The sequence below is a fragment of the Orcinus orca genome, chromosome 12 (genome assembly GCF_937001465.1).
Source record: "Orcinus orca chromosome 12, mOrcOrc1.1, whole genome shotgun sequence".
Classification (NCBI taxonomy): Eukaryota; Metazoa; Chordata; class Mammalia; order Artiodactyla; family Delphinidae; genus Orcinus; species Orcinus orca.
Genome location: NC_064570.1, coordinates 6,530,347 through 6,556,771, shown reverse-complemented (window position 1 = coordinate 6,556,771; position 26,425 = coordinate 6,530,347). Strand labels below are relative to the sequence as shown.

The 26,425-nt window shown below is 40.7% G+C and overlaps 1 protein-coding gene across 16 annotated transcripts in view; it reads right to left on the bottom strand.

Moving 5' to 3' along the window:
- LOC101286051 (1-acyl-sn-glycerol-3-phosphate acyltransferase delta) overlaps nucleotides 1-26,425 on the bottom strand; it is a 1,414,616-nt gene that overhangs the window by 531,950 nt on the left and 856,241 nt on the right. For all 16 annotated transcript variants that reach the window (XR_004476317.2, XR_004476316.2, XR_004476314.2 and 13 more), the window contains one exon: nucleotides 8,005-8,141. Coding sequence is in view for 13 of the 16 variants with exons in the window: in XM_012536387.3 (XP_012391841.2) it covers nucleotides 8,005-8,141 (137 nt within the window). In the remaining 3 variants the exon portion in view is untranslated. The remainder of the gene's footprint in view (nucleotides 1-8,004; nucleotides 8,142-26,425) is intronic.

Sequence of the window (26,425 nt, the reverse complement as noted above, 5' to 3'; positions counted from 1 at the left end):
CTGGGCAAGAACTGAGCTGCATGTGCATGTCTGCTGTGACATCCAGGTCCTGCTGGTTACAGCCCTTTAGACTACAGCATCCGGTAGAGCTTTCTCTAGGGGCCTCTGTTTGTGACAATCCAGCTGGGGGAACCAAGGACTAAGGGCTGCAAATGCCATCCTAACCACCTCCACCTCAGAGATGATTATTGTATTTTTATTTTCACAAAGAATGGAGAAGTTCAGAGGATCCACCCTGAAATGTTTGTCAGTGAGCCCAGATTTTAAAATTAGATAATTGGCAAAAAGTTTCCTGTATTCCTCAGGCATATGGGTGTTGCTACCTGGGAAACCAGCCAATACTGAGTACGGGAGGGGGTGGGGGGAGAGGGAGGATGAAGAACAAGTCGTATCTTAGGAACAGGGGGAAGTTAAACCCTGTGGAGCAGAGCCTGTATGCAGGGTTCATGTCCAGGGGACCGTCTCAGAATTCGGGGTGCCAAGCATGTGCAAACTGTTTCAGAGTCTAGAAGGTGGCTATTATGGATGGAACTGTGTCCCTCAAAATGAGGGACACAATTGAATATTGTGAATACATACGAATAATTCATATGTTGAAGCCCCAGCCTCAGAGTGCGGCCGTGTTTGGAGATGGGGCCTTAAAGAGGTACCTAAGTTAAAATGAGACCATTAGGGTGGGCTCTACTCTAATCTGACTAGTGTCCTTATAAGAGGAGATGAGCACACACAGAGAGACACCAGGGCTGCACATACAGTGAGATGACCACGTGAAGAGGCAGCACGAGGGAAGCCATCCCCAAGCCAAGGAGAGAGTCCTCAGAGGAAACCAAACCTGCTGGCACCTTGACCTTGGAGTGCCAGCCTCTTCTTACTTGTGAGAAAATAAATTTCTGTTATTTAAGCCTCCCAGTCTGTAGTTTTTTGGGTTTTTTTTTTTTGCGGTACACGGGCCTCTCACTGTTGTGGCCTCTACCATTGCGGAGCACAGGCTCCGGACGCGCAGGCTCAGCGGCCATGGCTCACGGGCCCAACTGCTCCGCGGCATGTGGGATCTGCCTGGACCGGGGCACGAACCCGCGTCCCCTGCATCAGCAGGCAGACTCTCAACCACTGCACCACCAGGGAAGCCCCCAGTCTGTAGTATTTTGTTATGGCAGCCCTAGAAAACTAATACAGTGACCAATTACAAAAGTCTTCTTACACGTGAGCCATAAGAAAGAGCCGTTTCTGGCAGCAAGAGGGGCAGAGAAGAGAGTTTCAGAGCAAAGTCAGAATGATACCATTTCCTTGAACACAATTACCATCCCCCCTCCTTTCAATATTGCAACTCTTTTCACACAATGTTTCCCTCTGTAAATATATAATTCCAAGATAGATGATTTCTAGTAAAGGCTTGAAAAGCTCAAAATATAAGAAATATTCATTTTCCAAACTCCTGAGTCAATAATAGAGCATGTAAGATGGTCTGAAAGATGTTCAGATTTTACTGGGAATATATACCATAATTACTTGATTCAGATATTATATATTTATATCCATCTTGACATTAAAATATTAAACCACTCCTCCTCTTGCTAAATTGGTCCGCATTTAAAACATTAAATTGTTTTACTGTCCTCCTTAGGAACCAAGTGATATAAACTCGCATGAATATGTAGATCAACTCCTCTAAGCACAATATTAATTATTTCAAAGATAGCTGGAGGTCACCAGCTCATAGCAATTTCTGTGCATGAAGTCTCATTAATACAAGACATCACACAGTAAGGAAGAATAAAGTTTTATCACAGTTACTGCGTGTGTACGTGTGTGTGCGCACATGTGTTCCAAGTGGCCAACGTATAGAGCTAAACACAGAACCAGCAGGCACTGAATGCAGCCTGTGGATGATGATGGGGGAGGAGAAGTAGTAAAGGAAAACATTCTGCAATTAGAACACTTTTTAAAAAGCAACATCTGTCCAAATCAGGAAATGGGGACTTAAAATCCAAAGCAATTTCTGTCTCAAATAAACTTAAATTTTCTTGACCTAGAGGCCTCAGATAGCCGTGATCTGTTCGGAATAAAGCTGCGACTAGCTCCAGAAGCGTGCGGCTCATGAAGATACAACACACCTCTCCTCTCCTGAGACGCTGGAGAGATGAACAGAGGGTCTGGCCCGCTGCGTCTTTCATGCCACACTCTGCCGAGAGCCTCTTTGGCAGCTGTAAGCCGCAGCCGGAATGCCCTGACATAAACCGTGCAACAGCTGCCGTGGAACTCCCCAAAAATTGAATGCAAAGCTGTTGATAGTGTCACCTAGAATTACCCACAAATGAAGGAGCATATTTAACATTGTTAGTGAGCTGTGCTTTTTTAAAATTCATAATCTGAGTACAAGATCCTTACTTTCGCCAAATTGTGATAAAATTGATCTTCTTGTCCAAGTAACTCTTCAGGGTCCCTACTATAGTTTTCTTTTATACCTCTGAATGTGAACTCAAAATTTACCTGTTGAAAAAGCTAATTAAAAAACTGTTTTCACACACGACAGCACCTGAGATGAAGAAGATAAGCATAAACAAAGCCATTCTCTAGCGTGATTAACACAATACACATAACAAAAATAATACTGAAAATCCTGAATACTTTGCACACGTGTTCAGAGTTTTCTGACTAGGGGTGTAACTGGAATTGAGATTGCTTCTGGTCAGGGAAATTTGGCAAAACCTTTCAGGCAACAATTTGAAAGTTAAAAGCAGGCAAATATCTGTATTATTTAGGAATGTATAGACATAGGTGGTGATGCTATGAGGAAAAGCAAGGTAATGAATATCACGGAAGTCAAGATCATAGTTGCATCAAGCCAAGAGGGGAGGAGGCTGGGGTTGAGGAGGGGACATGGAGGGCGTCCGGGATGCTGGCGATGCTGCCTTTCTTGACCTGGGTGGTGGTACCAGAGGTCCTCTGTAACTATACAAATCTATATAACAATATGAATGTATTTAAACACTGTTGTGTATGCATGGTATGTCTCATAATAAATTTAGGAATGCATCAAGCCATTTAAAATGATACACTTACGGGTCAATTAATATTCTATTGACTATGATGATAATCCTTCCAGCCTCAGGAGAACACCCTCTCTACTGACAATGCCAAGTGTACAGACTCCAAAATCATGCTGGCTGCCAAGTAGGCCAGGGAGAGGAATTTGGTTACAGACATTTTTATAAAAAGAGGAAGAAAGCCTAAAGACAGCTGTTTTGAACAACTCTTGGAGCTGCCTTAGGGACTTACAAGCATCTTTCCTGAACTCTTTGGATAAGTAATAAATTTATACTTAAAACTGGTTTGCTTTCGCCCTTATAAAACAAAGGTAGAATGCTCTTCTTAAGAGTTCAGGGCAGAAGTAGGTGGAAAGAAATTATTTTTGCCTTCTCTGCTAGCTATTCAAGGCATGCCCACCTTACTTCTGCTATTTAAAATGTTATTGCATTTTTAACTACTTAATAAGATGCAAGAGAAGCTGAAAGGCAGTTTGGAAGGTAGAAACCCAGGCAAAGTAAAAATCAGGGGCGCAGTTTACTGGGACATGGGTTCCTCCGAAAGATAAACAGAGCAGCGCTGCTGCTGCTGGTACCACTTCAAACAGACGCATAGAGTCACTTCGTTTGTAAAACGCTAAAGACACACACGAGAGCATCAAACAAATGTTCAAGTCCTTTGTCCCCTGTGAAGCCGGATTCCACAAAGGCAGCATTTCCAAGGCCAAACAGATGAGTGAACAAAGCCCGTTGATCTAGCTAGAACGAGCTCCTGGACACCATCAATTCTGTCCTACAGCTCTTTCTCTGGTCCTTGTCTGTGCACAAGTCACTCCTTATAATGAAGATACTTGATGGAGTGTTGTTCCCATCGCAGGCGGGTGGGGGGAGGAGAGCTAAAAATACATTCAGTAAATTTCCCATCCATCCTCTGCGCAGCGTGAGAGAGGGCTGTGCGCCTGCAGGCCTGTCGGCTCCCTTGCGGGTACACAGCCAGACCACAGCCCCCCTCTGCCGGTCCCCCTGCCCACACCCTGTGCGGGTGGGAGGGGCTGCGGGGATGAGTTCTGGAATACGGAATGTGGGAAGAAGTGATGGGCTCCGTTTCCAGGCTTGGTCTCAACCCCCCCCCGCCCCTCCATGATGCCCCTGCTCTGGCTTCCTGGTCCGGTCGGCCTGGGTGAAGAGGACCCAGTGGGGACTCCAAGGTCACTGAGGATGGCAAAACCACTAGGTAACAGAAGGCTGAGTCTGAGTCCCTGAATGACGGGGTGCGGCAGAGGCCGCAGAGCCAAGCCGCATCGGAGCATGGATGGGTGAAAATCACCCCTGCTTCTGTGATTTCAGTGTTGCTTTTGCTAGAGAAGTTAAATTACTATCCTGACTTTACACTGCCTCATACATCCAAACCACAGCAAAACTACCCAAATTGCTTAACCACCCCAAAGATAAGACAAAAAGTTTAGCATTACCCTCAAAAAATTAGGAAGTTTGATTTCATTTCAAATAATTTTGAGGTAGAAAGAACATTGACTTTGGACTGGAAGCCCTTCAGCTGCCTGAATCCTGCTGCTGCCATTTTCATGGTGACTGTCACAATTTTTCAAGATCTAGGAGCCGGGAAGAGAATAGGCTGTATATTTCACAGACAGAGACAGACACATAGAGAATGTCTGTATGAACAGGCTTCTAAGCAGGTTGTTACTATTTTAAAGCTAATAATATGAATTGCCAAATTGCTTTTCAGAAATATTTAAATTTATATTTTTACCTCTTTTGAATATATGTCTATCACATTATATTTTATGCTTTAAAATTAGCTATTCTTTAGAACCTAATTACACTGAGCTTTCAATAACTGTACTGGCCACTTGCACATCTTCTTTGGTGATCTATTTTTTAATATATTTCCTACTTTGCAGTATGGTTTTAGGAATTATATGGACTTGGATTATTTGTGTGTATTTGGGAAAGCATTGTTCTAAAGCCAACATGATCGTTTATGTTGGGTTTTATGCTTAGCTCCCTGAAAAGCTGACTAGAAAGCAGCCTTCTTGACTCTCCAGGCATCAAGAATATCTCTGTTTCTCAAAAGGGCCAGAGCTATCTGCCTCGTGGTTAATACTGCCGACTAAGACACTTGGGACACTACTGGACTGTCGCTGGTGAGTGGACTTATTCCATAGAAAGGAAATGGTTTTTCTATGTTATATGAAAATGGGAATTACATGAAAAGTGACCTGGGAGGAGAAGTGTTAAAAAAAAGTGAAGCACTGAAGGCGGGGATGCACTTGGATGGCACCGGTGGCAATGCCAACGGCATATTATAGGGAAGGTGGGAACTATTCCCTCGGACACCCCATTGCTATAGGAAATCTGTGTTACCAGGACTCTTAATGGACTAAACACATTTTGCATAGTCGTCATCATATACATTTTATTTTTATTTTAGCTACACTCTAAAGTAAATCTACCTAAATCCCTGAGGCTCCACTGGGGTGTGTAAGTGATACTCAGTGCTAAGAGAAGATACACAAAATGCTCTGGCGTTTCAAATTAATCCCTAGCGTAGGATGTGATAACAGTAGGTAGAGCAAAGAGACAGCCAATATTTCAAAATAATTATGAAGTTTTTCCCAAAGCCCTTAACTTCATGCAAGAGTTTGTTAGAGGCTCTGGATATAGGCCATTTTGGCCGTGTTTGCCCATCTTTTTTTCAAATCCATCAACGTTTATGGAAAAACCTATGCTGGTTAGCAAGTCAGATCACTCGTGGACAAAACAGATAAGGGGAGAGGGAGTATTTTCGCGCTTGCTTGTGCTACAGTCTCCCATGGAAAATACCTATTGCCTGTAGAATGTTCACCCCGGAAGTAGTGCTCGAACTTTCAGCCCTGGGGCCTTTAACAAATACTGAGGGCCGCCCCCAGAGGCATGGCCTAGGCATTGGGACTTTTAAAAACTGCCACGTTATTGAAATGTGCATTGCGGTTGAGAGCCCTGCCCAGAGAGAAGTGGGATGGGAGGGTGGGAGCAACCACACCTGGGTTGAAGTCTCAGCTCTACCCTTCCTGACTCTGTGATGCTGGGTACTCAGTCATACTGAGCCTTTACTTCTTCCTCTGAAAAATACAAATAATTCCTGCTTTTGAAGTTTGCTGCTGGTTTAAATATGGAAAAAGTGCCCCCAAATTAGAGATACTCTTCCCTTGAACTTCCTTTCCATATCACTTTTAGAGGTATAGTACTTTTTTGTTTACAGGCTAATCTACTCATATAGTGATTAAGAGTCCAAGTTCTAGAGCCACCACTAGCTGGCTCTGAATACCAGCTCTGTTACTTACCAGCTGTAATACCATGTGCAGTTTAATTAAATTCTGTGAGCCTCAAACACTTCATCCATAAAATGGGCAGAACGACAACATCCATTCCGACAGGGCTTTGTGGGTATTAAATGGATGTACGTATGTAAGCATCCCAGTGGTACCTTATATACGGTAAGTACTCAGTAACGGCTCTAATCATTGTTTATTTTTTACTCTCAGGGAAATAAAATTCAGCATCCCACTCTTTCAAAGCATAACAAAATTTCTGGACAAATGAGGAGCTCACACAAAGGAAGCAGAGTTTGTATATGAAAGGTGTTTTGAACCAGTTTTAATTGTTCATCATAAAAATTATGCGAATGGAAAAAGTTGGTTCACTGTTGACTAGTCACACCTTGAAGAATACATATGTCTAAAATTGAGCTTTGAAGGCATTTAGCTTAAGGTGGTTGAGAAAGGTTTGAAAGACTAGGTTTGGAAAAAAGAACATCTTATTACATATGTTTTGGGGGTAAGAGGTATCAGACTTCTATACAGAAATGGTGAACTTATATGGACATTTTGTTAGCAAGACATTTAGTATGTGAGTCATACAGCAATAGAAATAAATGCTTTATACTGCTCTTTTCTGGCTTCTGCGGGGCCAGTGTTATTGGAAAAATAGTTCCCTAATTCTACACACAGACTCTACTTTTCGATATATAGTTAATAGTCCCAGAAGACTGATCTCAGGTTTTTTTCCTCATAACGTCACTATTCAAACACTAATGAAGGGTTTGTTTCCCAGGCTCTGGAGACATTAAATAATGAATTCTGGGGAAAGGGCTGTTTTGTATGGATCTGGGGAAGTGTGAGGGTTAAATAGCTGCATTTACCACAAAGTGAGGAAGAACAATCTCGAACAGGGCTGCGCAAGATAGATACGTACTTCACATCGTACCCATGCCACACTAGCAGAATAATTCATTCTAGTTTGTGAGCATCAAAATATCCTTTGGCCTATGCCCAAGTAGAAATACAACCACCAAGTACATTCAAATCTTATTTACCAGTGAGTCTCCCATTTACAGCTTCATGCAAACCCCAGGGTCAGAAAAGTGAACGAGTGGATTCAAGCCGTGGGTTCCATTGCGAGAGTATCCATCACTTGTGGTTAGATATGGACTTCGCCATTAAAAGAAAGTGATAAATTGGGAGTGTGGGATTGACATTTAAACACTGCTATATTTAAAATAGATAACCAACAAGCACCTACTCTGCTAAGGGAACGAGCACGAGGACCTACAAGCACAGGGAACTCTGCTCAATATTCTGTAATAACCTAAATGTGGAAAGAATTTGAAAAATAATAGGTACATGTATATATAACTGAATCACTGTGGTGTACACCTGAAACTAACACGTTTTTAATCAACTATACTCCAACATAAAATAAAAATTAAAAAAGGAAGTGATGGCTCTAGAAATAAATGCCCCCTGCTTGCATAAACTAATCTTGCTTTAATTTTCTTGCCTAGCGATGTTCAACCAGATGTCTGAATTTTCAGCCCCTCAGTAGGGACTGGGTATATCTAAGATAGCTTTATTTCAGTAATTTTCCTCTTTCTGTTCTTAATCAGAATTAGAAATGGAGGGAAAAGTGCTAGACTTACCCACACAAGGTAGAGAGTAACCAAGCTGAGGGTCGTGGACAAACTGCCGATCATTGAGTCTCGTCACACAGTAGAGGTGGAAACAGTCTAAGCAAATCACGTGGCGGTAGTTGCACTGGAAAACCAGGACCGGGCTTCTGGTGGAGGTAAAGAAAGACATTTCCTCTAGTCCTTCTAAGGCTGGCAGGCAACGTGTGGTTTAGAACACTTTCTGTAATGTCATAGGGTTGCTTAGGGCATGCTCTATGTAAAGACCTGCGCTGCTAAGCACTGAACTCATATATATCAATGCTACATCTTAAAAATTGGAAACACCTTGTGAGCTATAGAGAAGATTGATTTTCTTAATTTTATATTATTTACATGACCATAGTTACCAATCAGCTATTTAAACCCAAGCTCAGATACAAGCTCTTCCTAGAAGCCTTCCTTGACTTATAATTCCTGATTAACCTACTCATCATTCCATCCACTTACATATATTTTGATTGATCCATTATTACATTGTAGTATTGAAAATAGACACTGTCTTCTTTACATTGATATTCTCATAGCACCAGGCATTGTAAGTTTTTAAATAAATGTTCCTTGCATTTAGTTATAATAATATATAGAATCTGAACTTCCCCAAAGTGGAAAGAAAAATTACTACTGCATCAAACAAAGTAAATGTGTTAAACAGTCATTCACATTTCATTAGCAAATGGAAAAGTAGAATTTAGAAATAAAAGATTATCTAGCAGAGATCCTACTACAAGATTTTGTCTATTGTGCTACCCCCATCCACCCAAATATTCAAAGTTAGGGGATTACTAACAAATCAATACACACAAGTCCTAACAATTTTGAACTTCCTTAAAACACTTTGTAGAAAAAAATATCTCCTGAATAACTATGTTTTTGCTAGTAAATGAACCACATGATTTTATGACAAAAAGGAGACAAAATGAATATATTAACTTGAGATCAGCCCCAAGGCAATTTTAATAGTAAGAAAGTCATTAGATTTTACTTATATAAACCTATTTTCTATGTAATGATAACAAGATACAAAGTATTTTTCATTTCATACCCAATTCTTAACAGATATAAGAGCTCTTCACAAGCCCTTTCCCTAAAAAAAAAATGATATTAACATTAATATTAGAAGATAACTCCTTAACAATTACAAGATTTTCAAAATTCTGTTTTCCCTCTTATTTCAAAACAATATATAACACAAAACAAAATGGAAAAGAAACCTTGGTATTTTAATGTCTTGGATCTACAGGATGATGGTCAATTTCATCTAAGCAGCCCTGAGGTTTTTATGTGTTTTCATTTCCCATCTCTGAGCCTACTGATGTCCCTTCAGGGCCATTTCCATTCCCAGGGCCTCTTTCAATTAGGTGATGACTGTGTTCTGAACTTTCAGCCTCTTCCCTTCTAACAACTTCCCCCTTGAAGATGATAAAATATAACGCTTTCCTATATCTAACAGGAGAGTCAGGCACACACGCACACAAGCGCATACACACCTCATTCCCTCTGTGTGACCCTATAGAGATGCTATATCTTGCCTCCTTCTTTCAGAGCTAAGTTCTACGAAAAATGTTCTTCATTCTGATTTTAGCAACATGGTCGACTCAAACTTTATGGACTCTTGATCTGTTATCAACACACAGAAACACTGGAGAAACTATGAGAACATTTATAAAAATGTTCCTATATATAACAAGGTTAAAAAGAAAGCTTGGCAATTACCCTGTAGAAAATATAAAAAGAAAACTTATATAAAAGCCAAAGCAGTCAGTATGGACTGTGGACTCTGCCCCAGTGTCCCAGAGAGATGTTAAGATGCATGGCATGGAGCCACTGATCTAGCAAATGTGTTCTTTTCCAGCCCTATTAATAGAAGAATAGAAAGAGCTCTCTTTCATGTATGGACAACAGTACACATTTATAGTTTCGCCCTTCAGTTAAAATCTGGTCAAAAAGAACTTACGCTATCTAGACAATTCAAAGAACATCAGTTCTCTGGTTTATTGATTACATCCTGCTATTTGGAACAGATTAGCAAGAAATGGTAAATATACTGGAGGCCATGGTGGGAGATAAACTCTATGCAGATTCAGGGGGTCACCTACATTAGAGAAGGTTTTTAGACGTCTAATATTTGGGGCATGGAGGGACACACCTGACAAAATAAAGGACACAGTAGTCACCTTGCCCCTCCCCTGCTAAGAATGAAGTACAAGGTAATCACAGGCTCCTAGGACCCTCAGAGGCTGTGGTTCCCACAGAGTGAAGCACATGCTCCTGGGGACACAGGAAACATCCCGTGGAAAATTCAGCTCCAGTGGTACCGGTTCCCTTCAGCCTCCTTAAACTGGAATACAGGCAGGAAGGAAAATTGACCATCCTGGCAGGGATAATTGACCCTAATCATCAGGAAGGGCAAGAGCTGCTGTTACACATGGGGGCGGGGGAAATTCACATGGCATCTAGGTGGTTCCATGGGACATCTCCTGATACTCCTATGCACTTTTAATGGCAAATGGACAAGGGCAGCAGTTATGGCTTAAGAAATGCATGGTGACCAGGATTTGAGACCCTTTAGGATATATATTTTATATATATATATATATATATATATATATACACACACACACACACACATACATACATACATACGTGTGCATATATGTATAGATGCATATATGTGTGCACATGTACATATGCACATATGTATATATGCATGCATATGTATATTTTTATACGTAGATATATAGAGATAGAACAGATATATGTATATGTTGATAGGTAATAGATAATGACAGAGATAGAGCTAGTATATGCACATATTTCAGATAGAATTATCAGTTAGACTTCTTGATATAGTTATGAGGTAAGACTGCTCATCTCTTAAGAATATTCTTAGCATTTATGAAAAAGTTAGGTGAGTGATAAACATGACACCCACAGAAAGGTTATTAATCATCTGAGAAAATGAAATGAGTAAAATTCATATCATGGCTGGAGGGACTACATAATTAATTTCTCAGGAGCTAGATGAAACAGGAAAGGGGGAAATACTGGTATTTAAGAGCACCTACTTTGGGTTAGGGACCTTGCTAGGAACATCACACATTTTTTTTCCATTTCACTCCCCTAAAGTCAACTCCCCTGACTCTACTATTCACCGTGTTCCTTTCTCCACCTCCACCCTCTCTGTGGGCATGGTCCTAACCTATCTTAGCATACTTCTAGCTCCTTTACTCCTAGACCCATGCTCCTTATCATGCATTCCTATAGTACAATATATTCAGATATATTTATATTGAAATCAAAACTCCAAATTTCAAGGTCCAGTTCAAGTGTGAAGACCTCCAAGGGACTTTCTCTGGAGCCCCATTCTTTATTAATTCTTTCCTTTCTCTTTACCTTTTATCCGTAAGGTCTATTCTCAATGTGTTTCAGATATTACCTCTTCACTTTTATTCAAGGTGAATACTGTCAACATTAAATGAAAAGTCATGAAACAACAGAGGCCATTCTTGTTTAACCCTTTCATGACCCAAGCATCACCATATACAGCACCGAGCCAATGGTAATTACACTATCAATAGTTACTGATTGTACCAGTGGATAAATGAATGGAATGTTTTTACTTTATAATTTCTCTGCTCCCCATTTGTACATTTTTCACTCAATTAATTATTGAGCATCTACTTGGCTAAAGAAGGCACTTAATAAATACGTGTGGAATATGGCACTGAGTGAATGAGTAAACACTTTATAGTCAGAATTGTTTTAAGCATTGGGAAACACATACACAATCCGAAGGCACAGTTGGGTGACACAAAATGCGTGTGGAACAAGTATTACAAGGAAACATATGCAGTCACTAAACTCTGTTGCCACAGAAGCTAGGAGAGGAGGGAAATAAGACTCAGGATGGTACCATTAGGGAACCTGAGTTGAATTTAAAAGGATGGGAATAGTGACATCGGGCCACTGGAGAGAAACATGGCTCCTGGGCAAGGGAGGAAACCCAGACATAGAAAAGAATTCTTGGAACAAAAAAGTAACCAGTTGGGCTGATTGAGAGAATGTATCAGGAAAAGAGTGAGAAGAGAGATGACAAAGTTGGACACAGAGCAGATACTGGGCAGGGACAGTGGCATAGGGATTCTAGGAGACAAACCTAGTAGATAACCTCTAGATCGTGGAATTTGCTGAAGACATCTAAGCATGGGAAGGGAGTGATTTTTTAGTAAGTTTAATTCCAAGGAAAGCTTGGAGGGAAAGAAATTAGAAGTTGTGAAAAGTCTTTGGAGGTCATTTTAATAATTCAGACATGAGTTACTTAGGAATTAGACCATGGTGTGCTGGTGGTTCTAGGAATGGAAATGAGAAGATTGATAAGAGTGACATTTCTGAGGAGGACCTGCCAGGACCTGCCATATGTCATGTGGGCCTTTTTTTCCTTCTGACATTCCTCTGTGCCCTTTGCTCCAACCGTACATAAATGTTAATTGACCATTCTAGAAAATGATTTTACCCCAGTGAGCCAGGTTATAGAGCACTTAATCAAAGGTTAAATAAAGTTCTCAGCCATATGTAAAAGGAATTATAAATGCTGTACTTGACATTACTTTAGAGTTATGTGTAAGCAATGATTTCCCTGCTTTTATTAAAGGAGTGATCCAAAGACCCTTTATTCACAAAGTATTAGGCATAATTGAAGGAGTCTTAGTAAAATATATGGCGAGCCATTCACACACGTGACACAAAGTAGAATATTGTTCTGCAGTAGTTCAAACATTTAAACTCTCGTAAAATTAGTTCTCTAGTACCTACAAAATAGTATCAATTTTTTTCATATTTGTCTGATAAAATGTGCAGTTTGCTCTCTATCTCATTTGTTCTCTCTCTCTCTCTCACACACACACACACACACACACAATTTGCTCTTCTTTACACGCTCTCTCTCTGCCAAAGTCTATCTATTTCTCTGTCTCTGTCTGATTCTTTCCCACACGTACATTTTCATTTATACCCATTAAGAGAGGGGCTGTGGTTCCAAATTCTCAACTGAATGTGACACATACTGAACACAATGTGCCAAAAATTTCAAGATATGTAAAGCTAAGGAAGCAAGTCTAAACTCTAAAGAAAATAAAAACTAATAGCGTGGGTAGGAAAGGGACACACATAATTGTAATACAGAGCAGGATATTTTAAGTTATGTTAGAGATGTAGGAAATGGTAAGCAGCCTCCAAGATGCTCCCCAATGATCCCCACCCCATGGTATTCATGCTTTTGTGTAGTTTCCTTCCACATTATGTGAGGTGACCTGCTTAATCTGTGGGGAAAATGCAGAAGTACCAATATGCGACTTCCAGGACTATACCAGAAAAGACACTACAGCTTCTGTCTGTGCTCTTTCCTGGGTTACTTGCTCTGAAGAAAGTGAACGGCCATGTTGTGAGGACACTCAAGATGTCTATGGAGAAGTCAACAGGGCAAGGAACTGAGGCCTCTTGCCAACAGCCATCACTGACATGGCAGCCACCCAAGTTAATCATCTCTGAGGCAGTTCCTCCAGCCCAAGACAAGCCCTCAGGTGACTACAGACCTGGCTGAATCTTGACTATAACTTCATGACATACCATAAGCAAAAACCATCCAGATAAGCTGCTCCCAAATTCCTGGCCCACTGAAATTGTGCAAGATAACACTGACTGTTGTCTTAAGACATTTGGCTTTGGGATATTTTTTTTTATGCAGCAATATATAACTGACACAGGCTCAGAGGAGGAAGAGATCATGTTAAGATAGCAGATCAGAAAGGAATTCATAAAAGTAGTGGCATTTGAAGGAGGATCAAGATTCCAGTACATGGAGATGAGAAAACATTCCAGGTCAAGAGAAGACACAAAGTTGCAAAAGTACAGGGCATGGAAGAGGGAAGCTGAGTTATGTAGTACAGCTTGTTTCTTCATTTTCCCCAGTGAAAAGCAAAATTAAATATAAATATTATATTTAGGGGTAGTAGAATCTGAAATACAATGAAAAGCAATGACAATTAGAATGGAAATGTTAAGGACAAAATCACTGCGGAGATAAAAAATACAATTTCCTCACTGGAGGGGAAAAGTTAGCTCTTAAATTTAGCTAACTCTTGACCCTTGAAACTTCACATGTTGTTTTTACAGAATTTAGTTTGTGCTGCAGTAACACAGATGTTATGCCCCAGTTAGCAATCTTTCAAAGCTCTCTTCAAACTCCCTGTGCATGAACAACTATGACTCCTGGGAATTTAATAAAGCATTTAATTAGATAAAAATAATTAGAGGGAGAGAGCTGCACCATTAAATAACTTGAATTTGTCTTCTTAACAACTGTCACTTTAAATCCCTTTTAGTTAGAGATAGCTTATAAACAATAAGTAAATAAATGACTGAAATCTCAGAAAACAAATGCATTTGCATTTCATCTATATTTAGCCCCATTACCTACTAATTGCCCAAATGCACTACCTACAAAGAAGTATCCAAGCAGGCGCCTGCCTGCGGACAAGCCAGAGATAACATTTTCGCCCACACATGTCACGTGAGTTCATTATTTGAGTTAGCCAAGTGAGCAGTCCCCGTCACTGGAGAGGCCCCTGATCCAAGATACTAATTGATAGACCCAACCTTTAGAAATTAAAATAAGCTTCAACAGTTGAATGACCTTCAAAAATTCCTCCCAGCAGCCAAGTTAAAATCCTGAAGTAAGTTCGTCTGCCCATTAGTCACCTTGGAATCAGAATCCTATTAAGGCCCTGGCAGATCCCAAACAAGCTCATGAACTGCCTCTTCCAATTTCTCCTTGCCTCGTCTGCTCATGTCCTCGTGGCTTCATCTGGTCCGCTTTGCTGCACGCACGCACGCGTGTGCACGCACACACACACACACACACACACACATGAGCTGGCTCCTGCTCTGTAAGCTTAATTGCAGAGGTCCCAGCATTTCAGCGTACACAACATACCCAGGATGAAGACCCTTTATGTTTACATTTTTGAATCACTTTCATTCATCCATCCTGCCAATACTTTAGAACAACCACTACATGCCAGGCACTGTCCTGATGATGTCACGTAAAACTGAACAAGGCGTGGTGCTTCCCCTCAGGGTCCTATAGGATTGAAGACAAAAAAGTAATTGTCTCAGTGTAGTAAGTGCTACCATAGGGATGAGTTTAGAGACCACCTAACTTGTCTCTGGGGTCAGTGGAAGGGCTTCCAAGAAGGCTTACGCCTCAGAGCATTCAGTCCCTGTAGAGACAAGACACTGAACAAACTAAATGGCTTCCCTTGTTGATAAAGGCTTTGAATAAAATATATAAAATGATATAGTAAATATTTTATAGCAGTATTATTCTAAAGTAGCTTTCATCATGGCAGGTCTTGGCCAAAATTATGAATTAATTACCCAATGCCAATGTATTAAGACCCCAGATTTTCCTGTTGTCTTTCAGAGTCCTCTGTAGGTTAGATTCACTGCACAATATGTATCTCCCATACTGTCAATCACAAATCTTTCTGTTTCTCTCAGGTCAGTCTCTTTGCAGCTTCTGGACCACCTTTTTCTTTACGCTCTTATCTCTATGTGTAAGATTCTTCTGTTTGTCTTCATTTTCAAAAAAAAAAAAAAATTGTCAGGGTTCAGCTCCAATCCAACCTCTTTTAGGAAGCTTTTATCAATAAAAGACTCTAGCTAACGTGGATTCTCCCACTCACTTCCTAATTTCCTGTAAGCCTTCTGTTTATAAAGCGTCATTTTGTATTCCATTTAGTATTTTGCTGCATATCATTCCTGTTCTTCTGTATAACTTTTATGAGCCCATGTCAGGTCCCCCTACTCAAATTCAACACATAGTAATTGGGAAGCTCCTGTGTGCCAGTTCTTTTGCTCCACATGGGGACGGGGAGATATAGCTCTCCTCCTCAAGGAATTCTATTTGCTGGTGAGATAAATAAGTCTGGGGCACTTTGGGCGACTAATGAGAAGCAACTTAATCCAAAGGTGGTCAGGCAGAGAATGTTTCCTAAAAAAGGACAATATAAACTAAGACCGAAGAGGCAAGAATGAGGTAGCCTGACCAAGAAACTAGAGGGCAGTGAGAAAATATGTAAAAACACTTAAAATGGAATAAAATTGGTTAAGGTTAGGGAACCATGTTGTATAATTTCATATCACCCCCTCAGCCTCTATCAAAGTTCTCAATTCCTCCAGAAATTAAAAACGAAACTAAAAAGTAAAGATACTGCTTCTACAAGCCACATAATATAAGTCTATGTTTTAGGTTTATATACTACCTTAAGTGTAGCTGAGTTAGATTGTTTTGAACCGTTAACAGTAAGCAGGCTATGCAAAATAAAAATATGAAGCCATGGTTACAAGAGGGAATTCATGGATTGTTAATTTCCTCCAGATGATGTCCATCTTTGAGAATACTATTTGACTTTAGTAAAGCTTGTATACTGTATTTCTAAATATAACTATTGACAGGTTGAACTCAAATATAAACTATTAACTTCTAGAAGTTTTAGATTGCAAACATTTCAATATATTGACATGTATTACAATGAAAAAATAAACACCTTTTCTTTCTTTAAAAGTATCAATAAGTTAAATTTTTTAAAAGCAAAGCGGTCAACCCTCTGTTGTAGTAATTCATTAAAATGATTTGATTTCCCAGCAACACCCCAACTTTTCTTAAGGCATTTATACTGCAAAACAGACGCTGATAAATAATTGTAAATAGCAAGTAAATTATAATAAAATAATTGTTGCATGTAACAAAATGAAATTACAAATTCCAAAGGGTATTGGCCTATAGGACGAAAATGTATCTCATGAAAAATTATCATATTTCTTTCCTATCCCCCAACTAATAGAATTAATTTCAATTCTCAAAATTATATTTATGGGTTAAGTGCTTCTGAGTTATAATCTCAGAGCACACTCTATTCCGACTGTCAGCGTGTATAGTTAAAGAAAGCTGAAACGAGATTCAACATAAAATACTTTCGGGGTCACATTGTTTGCATAGAGCTGTTGTGTGGCACAACTATGTAGCCACTGGAGATGCCATCTGTAACACATACCAACTCATGCACATATCTTGTTTCTGTTTTTTCTTTTGTGGAAAACAGCTAGGAGTAGCTAGGAGCTGCAGTAGCGTTCTGCTAAATTGAGAAAGATGTGAGGACAGATCTTGTTTAGAAAAGAACCCCACTGTGAAATAAATTATTCTAGTGTATCCCCAAATCTCATGACAGGAAATATTAATGTGCTAAGAATCAGTCCAGTGGCTATATTAGGAGGTATTTAACATTAAGAAATTATTACTGACACAGAGTGGTTTAAAAAGATACTTTTTTTTTTTTTTTTTGCAACTAGTTCACAAAAACCTTTCTCAGAGGATTTCTCACTGGTCTTTCATTCATTCTCTCTCTTTTTTTTAAATTTTTATTCTATATTGGAGCATAGTTGATTAACAATGCTGTGTTAGTTTCAAGTGTACAGCAAAGTGATTCAGTTATACATATACATGTATCTATTCTTTTTCAAATTCTTTTCCCATTTAGGTTATTACAGAATACTGAGCAGAGTTCCCTGTATTATACAGTAGGTACTTGTTGATTATCTATTTTATATATAGCAGCGTGTAGATGTTAATCCCAAACTCCCAATTTATCCCTACCCCCCCCACCTTCCCCCTTTTGTAACCATAAGTTTGTTTTCTAAGTCTGTGAGTCTGTTTCTGTTTTGTAAATAAGTTCATTTGTATCTTTTTTTTTTTTTTTAGATTCTGCATATAAGCGATATCATATGATATTTGCCTTTCTCTGCCTGACTTAGTTCACTTAGTATGATCATCTCCAGGTCCATCTATGTTGCTGCAAATGGCATTATTTCACTCTTTTTAATGGCTGAGTAATATTCCATTCATTCTTAAAATGAGTGAATGAATGAATGTTAGTAGAATGCTGGGTCTTTCATTCTTTTTATCAGAGAAACATTATGAACCAGGTCCTCTGAAGTAGAATAGTTTAAAATGAAGAACCCATCTAATAAAAGATTGTAGACATCTTAAAACAGTTCTACCATGAAAATGTTTAACAATGAGGAGGTACTGTGAAATTTCTGAGGTATCATTAGATGGATTCGGCATTAAAATATTAATAATTTAAGAATTTGTGGTGCATAGTAGATAAAATTATTCTCCTAATTGAGTTGTTTTGTTTTACACAAAACAATGTGTTTTGTGTAAAGGAAAGCAATGTATAGCATGATAAAGTGTTTCCCTAAAAATAATAAAAATCAGCACGATATAGCCATACACTTCCAAACAGATTCACATATAAAACCTAGATAAGGAATCCTGCAAAGGGGGATCCCAAGATATCAGAGGTGGGGGAGGTCGGAGAGAACCCTGGGAGGTTGTGAATGGCTGCATCACAAGCTGGCCGGGGAGCCCAGTTTTGCAAATGGGGATCTGTGGAGTGGCAGGTTCGCTCAGGCAATCCCTGGAGACCTTTCGGATACTGAGATGTTAGAATCTTCAGCCTACATGATCACATTTCTTCCTTCTTGTAAACTTGTGGAACTTAAACCTTACTTGAAACAATGTACAAAAGACACTTAGAATTCCAGCTTTACACCTCGTGAATGAAGGAACACACACATGCTGCTGGCAAGGCTAAAATCTGGGGATTTCTGGGATTCACTTCCTGGAAGACGTGTTGGGAGAAAGGCCCTGAGCCAGAATACTGAAGGAAAATCAGAAAAGTTATCTGGGTATTTTTTTTTTTAAAAAAAGCAACAAAATATCTCATATAGCTTTCAACAACTAGCAGCTTAATTTTAAAGCGCTTTTTTCCTTGTTTTTTTTCTAGTAAGTTAGCTGGAGCTTGGAGTCAGCAAGAGACAGAGCGGCAGGTACCTCGGTGATGCTCCCTGCTCCCACATGCCTCACCGAGCCTCTCTCACAGCCCCTACCCCAGAGTAGACAGTTATTTGTTTAATTGTCTACCTTCTCACTAAACCAGAGGTCAGCAAACCCCAGCTGGGGGCCAAATCTGCCCCCACTATCTGCTTTTGTAAATAAAGTTTAATTAGAACACAGCCATTTTTACATATCATCTATGGCTGCTTTTGCTCTATAAAGGCAGAGAAGGGTAGCTGTGACAGAGACTGTACAGACCACAAAGCCTCAACTGCTATCTGGTGTTTTTTTTTTTTTTTTGCGGTACGCAGGCTTCTCACTATTGTGGCCTCTCCCGTTGCGAAGCACAGGCTCTGGACGCGCAGGCTCAGCGGCCATGGCTCACGGGCCCAGCCACTCCGCGGCATGTGGGATCTTCCCGGACCGGGGCACGAACCCGTGTCCCCTGCATTGGCAGGCGGACTCTCAATCACTGCGCCACCAGGAAAGCCCCTATTTGGCGTTTTTTAGAAAGGGTGTCCTGCTCGAGGACTTTCCTCCATTAACACAAGGGCTGTCTTCTGGTATCCCCAGTGCCTGGCCTGTGGCTGGTGTTAGTAATGCATGTGTTCTGAATGACTCCCTAGCTGTTTGACTGGATGAATGAATGACTATGAAGGAACAGGGACACACAGGGAAGGCAAACAGGAAAAGCACCAGCGAGCCAGAGGTCAACGACGCTGCAGTGTTAAGAGGTGTGCAGCAGGTAGCTGGATTTGAGCTAAGCCTTCGATACTACTTTTCAAGGCTGCAAACATCATCTTCCTTCATCCAGGCCACTTCTTTTGATTAAGCTATCTGGTCTCATCCAGAGGGTGTCCAACGCTTGCAACACCGACATGATAGAAAGGAAAAGGGAAATGGACGTTGATTAGCTATGGAAAGTGATTGCAAGAAAATAGGATGGAACCATGTGATGGTGGCTGGTGGCTGGTGGCTGGTACAGACGGGGTGGTCAGGGAAGGCTGGAGAGAGGACATTTACACTGATCCCTGAATGGCCCGCCACGCAGAGATCTGATGCAAGAGGCTCCGGGGAAGGAGCAGCTGGTGAAAGGCCCCTTTAGGCAGGAACACCTGGGCATGTTTGAAGATTAAAGGAAAGGTCAGTGTGATGGGTACACAGTAAACAAGGGGGCAGTGGAGCGAGGTGAGGTTAGAGGAAGTGGGAGCAGTGCGTGAAGCCTTTGTCTAAACAGCATTCGACTCTTGGACAATGTGAAGCCACACCAAATTTAAAGCAGGGATGCAACACGATGTCATTTACGTTTAAGAAAATCCCTCTAGCTTTGCGTAATGAATGGATTACAGTGAGGCAGGCAAGAACGGGAGAGAGTCCCATGAACATTGTGACGTCCTCCTGGGAGAGAAGATGGTGGTTTGGACTAAGTGGTGCGGCCAGAGAGATGTGGACGGATGGAGGACACGTTTGGGACAACATAGCATTTGCATGTCTCCTACTGAGCTCTTTTCCTTTTTTACTAACATTTGTGAATTTCTCCATTTTTAGGAAACCTCAGGATAATGTCCCCAAATCCAAGGGACCACTGTTATAAAATTAACACCTTTCAAATTACCTATATGGAGACGGAGATTTTTCCAGTGGTTTCTAAACAAATTTCATTCAAAATCTTCACTTAGAGACTAAATTAAATGATAGTGAACCTGATAATCAAATAGCACATTAATAAAAATTTAAAACTATAATTCCATTATTCATCAACCTCCTGTAATGTGCCAGGCAGTGGGCATAGTGTGGAGCATAGATCAAGGGACAAGAGATGCCCTGATGACCCACCGTGGGCTTTATCAGCACCACCCACGTCAGTGAGGCTGAGGGGATCGGAGTCTCCAAACAGGGCACTGATATCGCCGATACCGGAGATATGCGCGAAGTAAAGCTGAGAAGATTCGGAGGTTAATTAACCCGAGGCAGAAAGGAGATTCAAGCACTTTGTCTAGCTTCTCCTTTTAAACATGTATTGGATGCCTCTACTATGCCAGGTTCCCTGCGAAGTGCTTTTTCTGCATTATTTATTTAATCCACTGAACCATACAGGCTCAGGAGGGCAGGGCCCATGTCTGTGTTTTCTCTTCTGCAGTCTAACACTTGTTTGTAGGGGGAGTTCAAAAGTATTTGTTGAGTGAATGGATGGAGGATTCCCCTGTTCCTCTCATGACAGCAGCAGCAGTGAAATACCCCAGCACAGAGAGGAGCCGGTGAGGACGCGGAGGCTTAGAGAGTTAGTAAGTGCCAAAGCGGGTACCAGACCCGACCTTCCTGAGACTCCTCAATGCCACGGGACCCAGCCTTGGTCCAGGCCCTGACAGTCTCCCTTCACCCATCTCTAGTCTCAGGTTCCTCATCCATCTAATGAGAATCATGTGCCCGGCTGCATAGGGTCATAGAAAGGTGACAAGATCATCTGTGGACAGCTTCTAACACACTCCTTGGCTCATGGATGGTACTCATGGTAGTAGAGTTTCTCCTACTTCTCTTCTTCCTCTCTTATTCAAGGGAAGGAAAAAAAAATCCATACGACTTTCTATAATTTGCAAGGTAAATTCATCAATTTGTGGAAAAATTGCATTGGGAAACTCTGGTGATACTTCCCCTTTGCCTCTACAGCCTTGCCGCATGTGGCCTGGGCGCAATTATCCTCTGCCCTTCTAGGTTTGCTCTGTGTCCCAGAAAGCCGAACCCTCAGGGTTTATCAGTGAGGCTCCCTTGCTCTCTGGTTGCCAGCTCCACACTCCCCCAAGCTCCGGACCACATTTTCTGACAGTGACTTTATCCCTCCAGGACTGTAAGTCCTTTTGGGCACCCTCTCTTCCTCCACAACTCGCAGGTCTAATTACTTCTCCGTGCCTTCCAGACTCTGGGTGATGAGGGAGTTGCCTTTTTGGGTGCCCCACTATTCGTGTCACACCTCTGTACAAACACATCTCTTCATTAAAGCATCTAGAATGATTTGCTTTGATTCTTTTTGCTGCTCAAGCCAGAATTCAAAAAGTCTCAGAAGGTAAAATGGACAGAGGTGGAGCAAGTATATCAACTAGAAGAGGATCCTTGATCTCATGCTTAGAAACTGGCTGACAGAAGGGAGGTCTCTGGTGAGTGCTAGAACGTCCCTTCTCTGGGAGCAAACATCAAAGCAGCACTAACTACCTGTCTTCAGTGGCAGTGAGCAAGGCTGGCCACATAGTTTTCTACTCTTACTACAGTTATTATCCTATGAAATAATTAATACGGTGCTATTCTCCATTCCTGTTTCCATCCTTGTTAAAGCACAGTGCAAATACTAATGCCCAGACCAGAACAACTCTGCTATTTGAGGCATAACTCTTGGAAGGCAAATGTGCTGTGACTTAACAGTGTTCTGAAAAAACACATTTTCTTCTCTAAAAATTACATCGTGTAGGGGCCTGTGAGGAACTTGTGTGAAAATGAGAGATATTCTCTTTAGGTGGATGCAACCACATACCAGGGCACTAAGTTTAGAGAGCAGAGTATGAGATGGATTTCAGCCCAATTCATCTTCAAAGCCAGCCCTGCTTGTGCAGTACACAACTTGCACAACTGCAAGTGGCAGCCCTTACTTCCTGTGATTCTAGGACAGCCACAGGGACTCTTCGGACACCAATTTTCACATGTATAAGATGATTAATACTACACATTTTTCACCTAGCTCTATACAACCAGAGATGATATACTTGAGTTCAAAGAACTATGTATTTATGTAATAATGTTCAGTTGAGTCTCCTATACAAAGCAAAATTATCATTCCTTTATGGATTGATTACAGGTTATTTAACAGATGACTTTTTTCCCCCTGCTGATTAAGTTAACAGCTCTTAATATCCAATTAGTTACTTAGTCAGCTTTCAAAACTTCTTTATCAGAATCCACTTCTGGCCAAGATGGATTAACAGGTGCTGGATTTATCCTCCTGCCCCTGGCAACCTGATTATCTGGACAAAATATTGGAAGCAATGGTTTTCAAGACACTGGATGGCAATGAAGGACAGCACCTCATGAGAGGCAGGAAATGAACGTGCTGAGTCCTATGCCCACCTCAGCTTACTGTCCTAAAAGAGTTTCCAGGCCCTGGATTGGAGACGGAGAACCCGGGAAAAGCCCAGGGGACTCACAGAACCGAGAGGACAAACCTGGGCTTCTTGGGAGGACCATGCAGCTAGAGTGTACAGGACTGAATAAGGAGAGGAGAGAGCTGCACAGTCAGAGAGCATCAGAGAACTGCACGGGGGGCTGCTCTCAAGTGTAAACATAAAATTGTTTCTTTAAAAGGTAAACATATACCCAATACAAGATCCAGCCAATCCTCTCCTAAATATGTAAGTGGAAGGGAAAGTGTATGGCCACACAGAAACTTGTACATGCATATTCATAGCAACTTTATAATAGCCCCAAACTGGAAACAACCAAGTGTTCCTCAACTGGTGAATGATAAACTGTGGTATATCCATACAATGGAATACCGCTTGGCAATAAAAATGAATGAACTATTGATAGAGGAAACAACATGCATGAATCTCAGAATAATTCTGCTGCGTGAAAGAAGCTGAAAACCAAAAAAAGTACATACTGTATGATTCCATTAAAAAATTCTAAAACATGGAACCTAATCTAGAGTGACAGAGCAGATTAGCGGTTTACAGGGGATGGGAAGGGGGAACAGGGAGGGCTTGGAGGGAGGAAATACAAAGAAACATGAGCAAATTTTGGGGGTGATGGAGATGTTCATTATCCTGATGGTGGTGGTAGTTTCACAGGTGTGTACATGTGTCATAACTAATCAAATTGCACATTTTCAATATGTGTGTTGTATCACAGGTCAATTATACCTCAAAAACATTTAATGAAAAGAGAATTAAGAGTGAAATGGTTTCTTTAACAAAAGGTTTTTCGTACATGACTACCTTCTCACAATCTAGTTAGAGGGAAGCAGCGACTAGAATCCGTTCATACATGGCTGCTTTCTTAATTCCACTGTAGTTACTGAGCAGTATATAAAGGAATTGTTACCATGCTTCATTTGAAAGCATGCTCTATTTCAGATGCCCCAAATAGCGACAGGGTTTTTCACAAAGAGAGCTGAGTAGCGATAATCTGCCATATGTCTTGATTCCTGTCCTCCCAAATGGGGCACACAAATCAGCCCTCCCTACAAAACAGAACTAAAGAAATAAGGTCTTGCTTTAAGCTTTAATTATATTCCTCACACACACATACATCACATGCACATATGTATACACATTTATGTGCATAGATATATATTCTTGTTCTGTTACTGTAATTTCCGCTTTCATTTTCTCAAGGGGAGATACTGGGTCATAGGATTTGAGCAATTCCATTTCTGAAATGTGTTCCCAGTGCATTGGAAGAGAATTAATCTGGAATCACATAAAAAGTCCTGACATCCCCCCACTGCCACTTCTGGAGGAAATTAATAGGAAGAAAAAAATCACTGTGCTTTGTGTGTCTTTGTGTCTTCACAGACTTCTAATCATCTCTGGGCATCGATCCTGCTTCAATTTTAAGAGGCTCCAAACAACGGCGGATCTTGAGTCTTGCACGTGGAGTGAAGCGGCCCCTCCCATCGGCAGAGTAAACAGGGCAGCGCGTGCCTCCTCAAGCCCAGTCCACAGGGTATGTGGTTTTCACCCCTGACTAGTGATGAAGACAACTTTTCCATTCAAAAGAAAATCCTTTATTTGGAGGCTATGTTTTCTACTTATGTTGAAATACTTTCCTTATAATGAATGACATTGAGAGTAGACACTTTTGTTATTGTGTTTTTAAACATCCTCACCTGGTAAAATAAAACATCGCAAACTTATCCTGCTCTCTCCTCCTCTTTTTTTTTGAACATTACATTGTTTGTAAAACCCCAAAGTCCTGGCTTTATCACTGCTTTTCAGGACATATGAAAAATTTAATTGACATTTTGATTTTGGTCTATATAGGCTAAGTTGTAACAAAAACAAAGAAGTTTGAGCATAACTGCACATGGTCACAAATAATCATGCTACTTCTACAGTGTAAGAAATCTCATCTTTAATTTCCTCAATGCAATATCTTCAAAAAGAGCTTGACCCGTCCAGCTTTCAGACTAAACGAACAAGGAATCAGGATAATCACTGTTGCTCTGAGGAGACCACTGAATGTCTGGTGATGCAGAGCTCTGATAAGGGAACTAATAATTCCTTTGAAAGTATCCTGGAGAAGGGGCCATGGAAGCAGAGAACAACACTGGCAATAATGAAGGATAAGCTTGGATCATAATACAGACATACATTTTATTAGTAAGACTGCATATAGCAGTACAAGATTATCAAGTATCGACAAACCTAATTAGGTTGTGCAGGGAGGGAAAGAAGGAAGCAGACAACAGTCCAGTGGCTGTTTCTACCCCCACACCCCGCAACCAAGAGACCAGATCTGAGTCACCATATGGAGAGTGTGTGTAGATGAAATCTCAGGGGCCATTTTTTGATAGGGAAAGTCCTCGTGAGACTCAGAGCAGAAAAAGTATGATATTGGAGTCATGCTGACAGAAGTTTAAAACAAAGTGGGAAAGACTGGGCATCCTCTTCACTTTTAAGCAGAATCTAGCAAGGAAAAGCATTTTCACAGAGGGCACTAAAACTGTAGCCGTGGTGTAATATTTTCCCTCAGATAACTAGAAGGCAGTTGACTTCCAAAAGCAGGGGCTTTGTACTTAAGCATAGTTACTTCTGCATACTCTGTGGAGTTGCAAACAACTGAGGAAGACTTACAGTGATGGGGGAGATGTGGTAGGTACAGTTATACAGGTGGGAACTGAGAGCCAGCAGAAGCGGGTGTACAGGTTAAAATGGTCTTACTTGTCTAACACTCTGGTTGGGCATGCAGACATTCGATGCAAAGCATCTAACTCTATAAATGCTTTAAATCCTCAATTCACTGGGGTTATGTTCTTGAAAATGTACATTTTATTCATAAATAAATCATAGCAATATTTTTTGAATCTTTCTCCTAAAGCAATGGAAACAAAAGCTAAAACAAACAAATGGGACCTAATTAAACTTAAAAGCGTTTGCAAAGCAAAGGAAACCATAAGCAAAACGAAAAGACAACCTACCTAAGGCAAGAAACTATTTGCAAATGATATGAGCAATGAGGGATTAATATCCAACATATATAAACAGCTCATACAACTCAACATCAAAAAAACAAACAACCTGATTAAAAAATGGGAAGAAGACCTGAATAGACATTTTTCCAAAGAGGATTTGCAGATGGCCAACAGGCACATGCAAAGATGCTCAACATCATTATCGTCAAAGAAATGCAAATTAAAATCACAGGATATCACCTCACACCTGTCAGAAT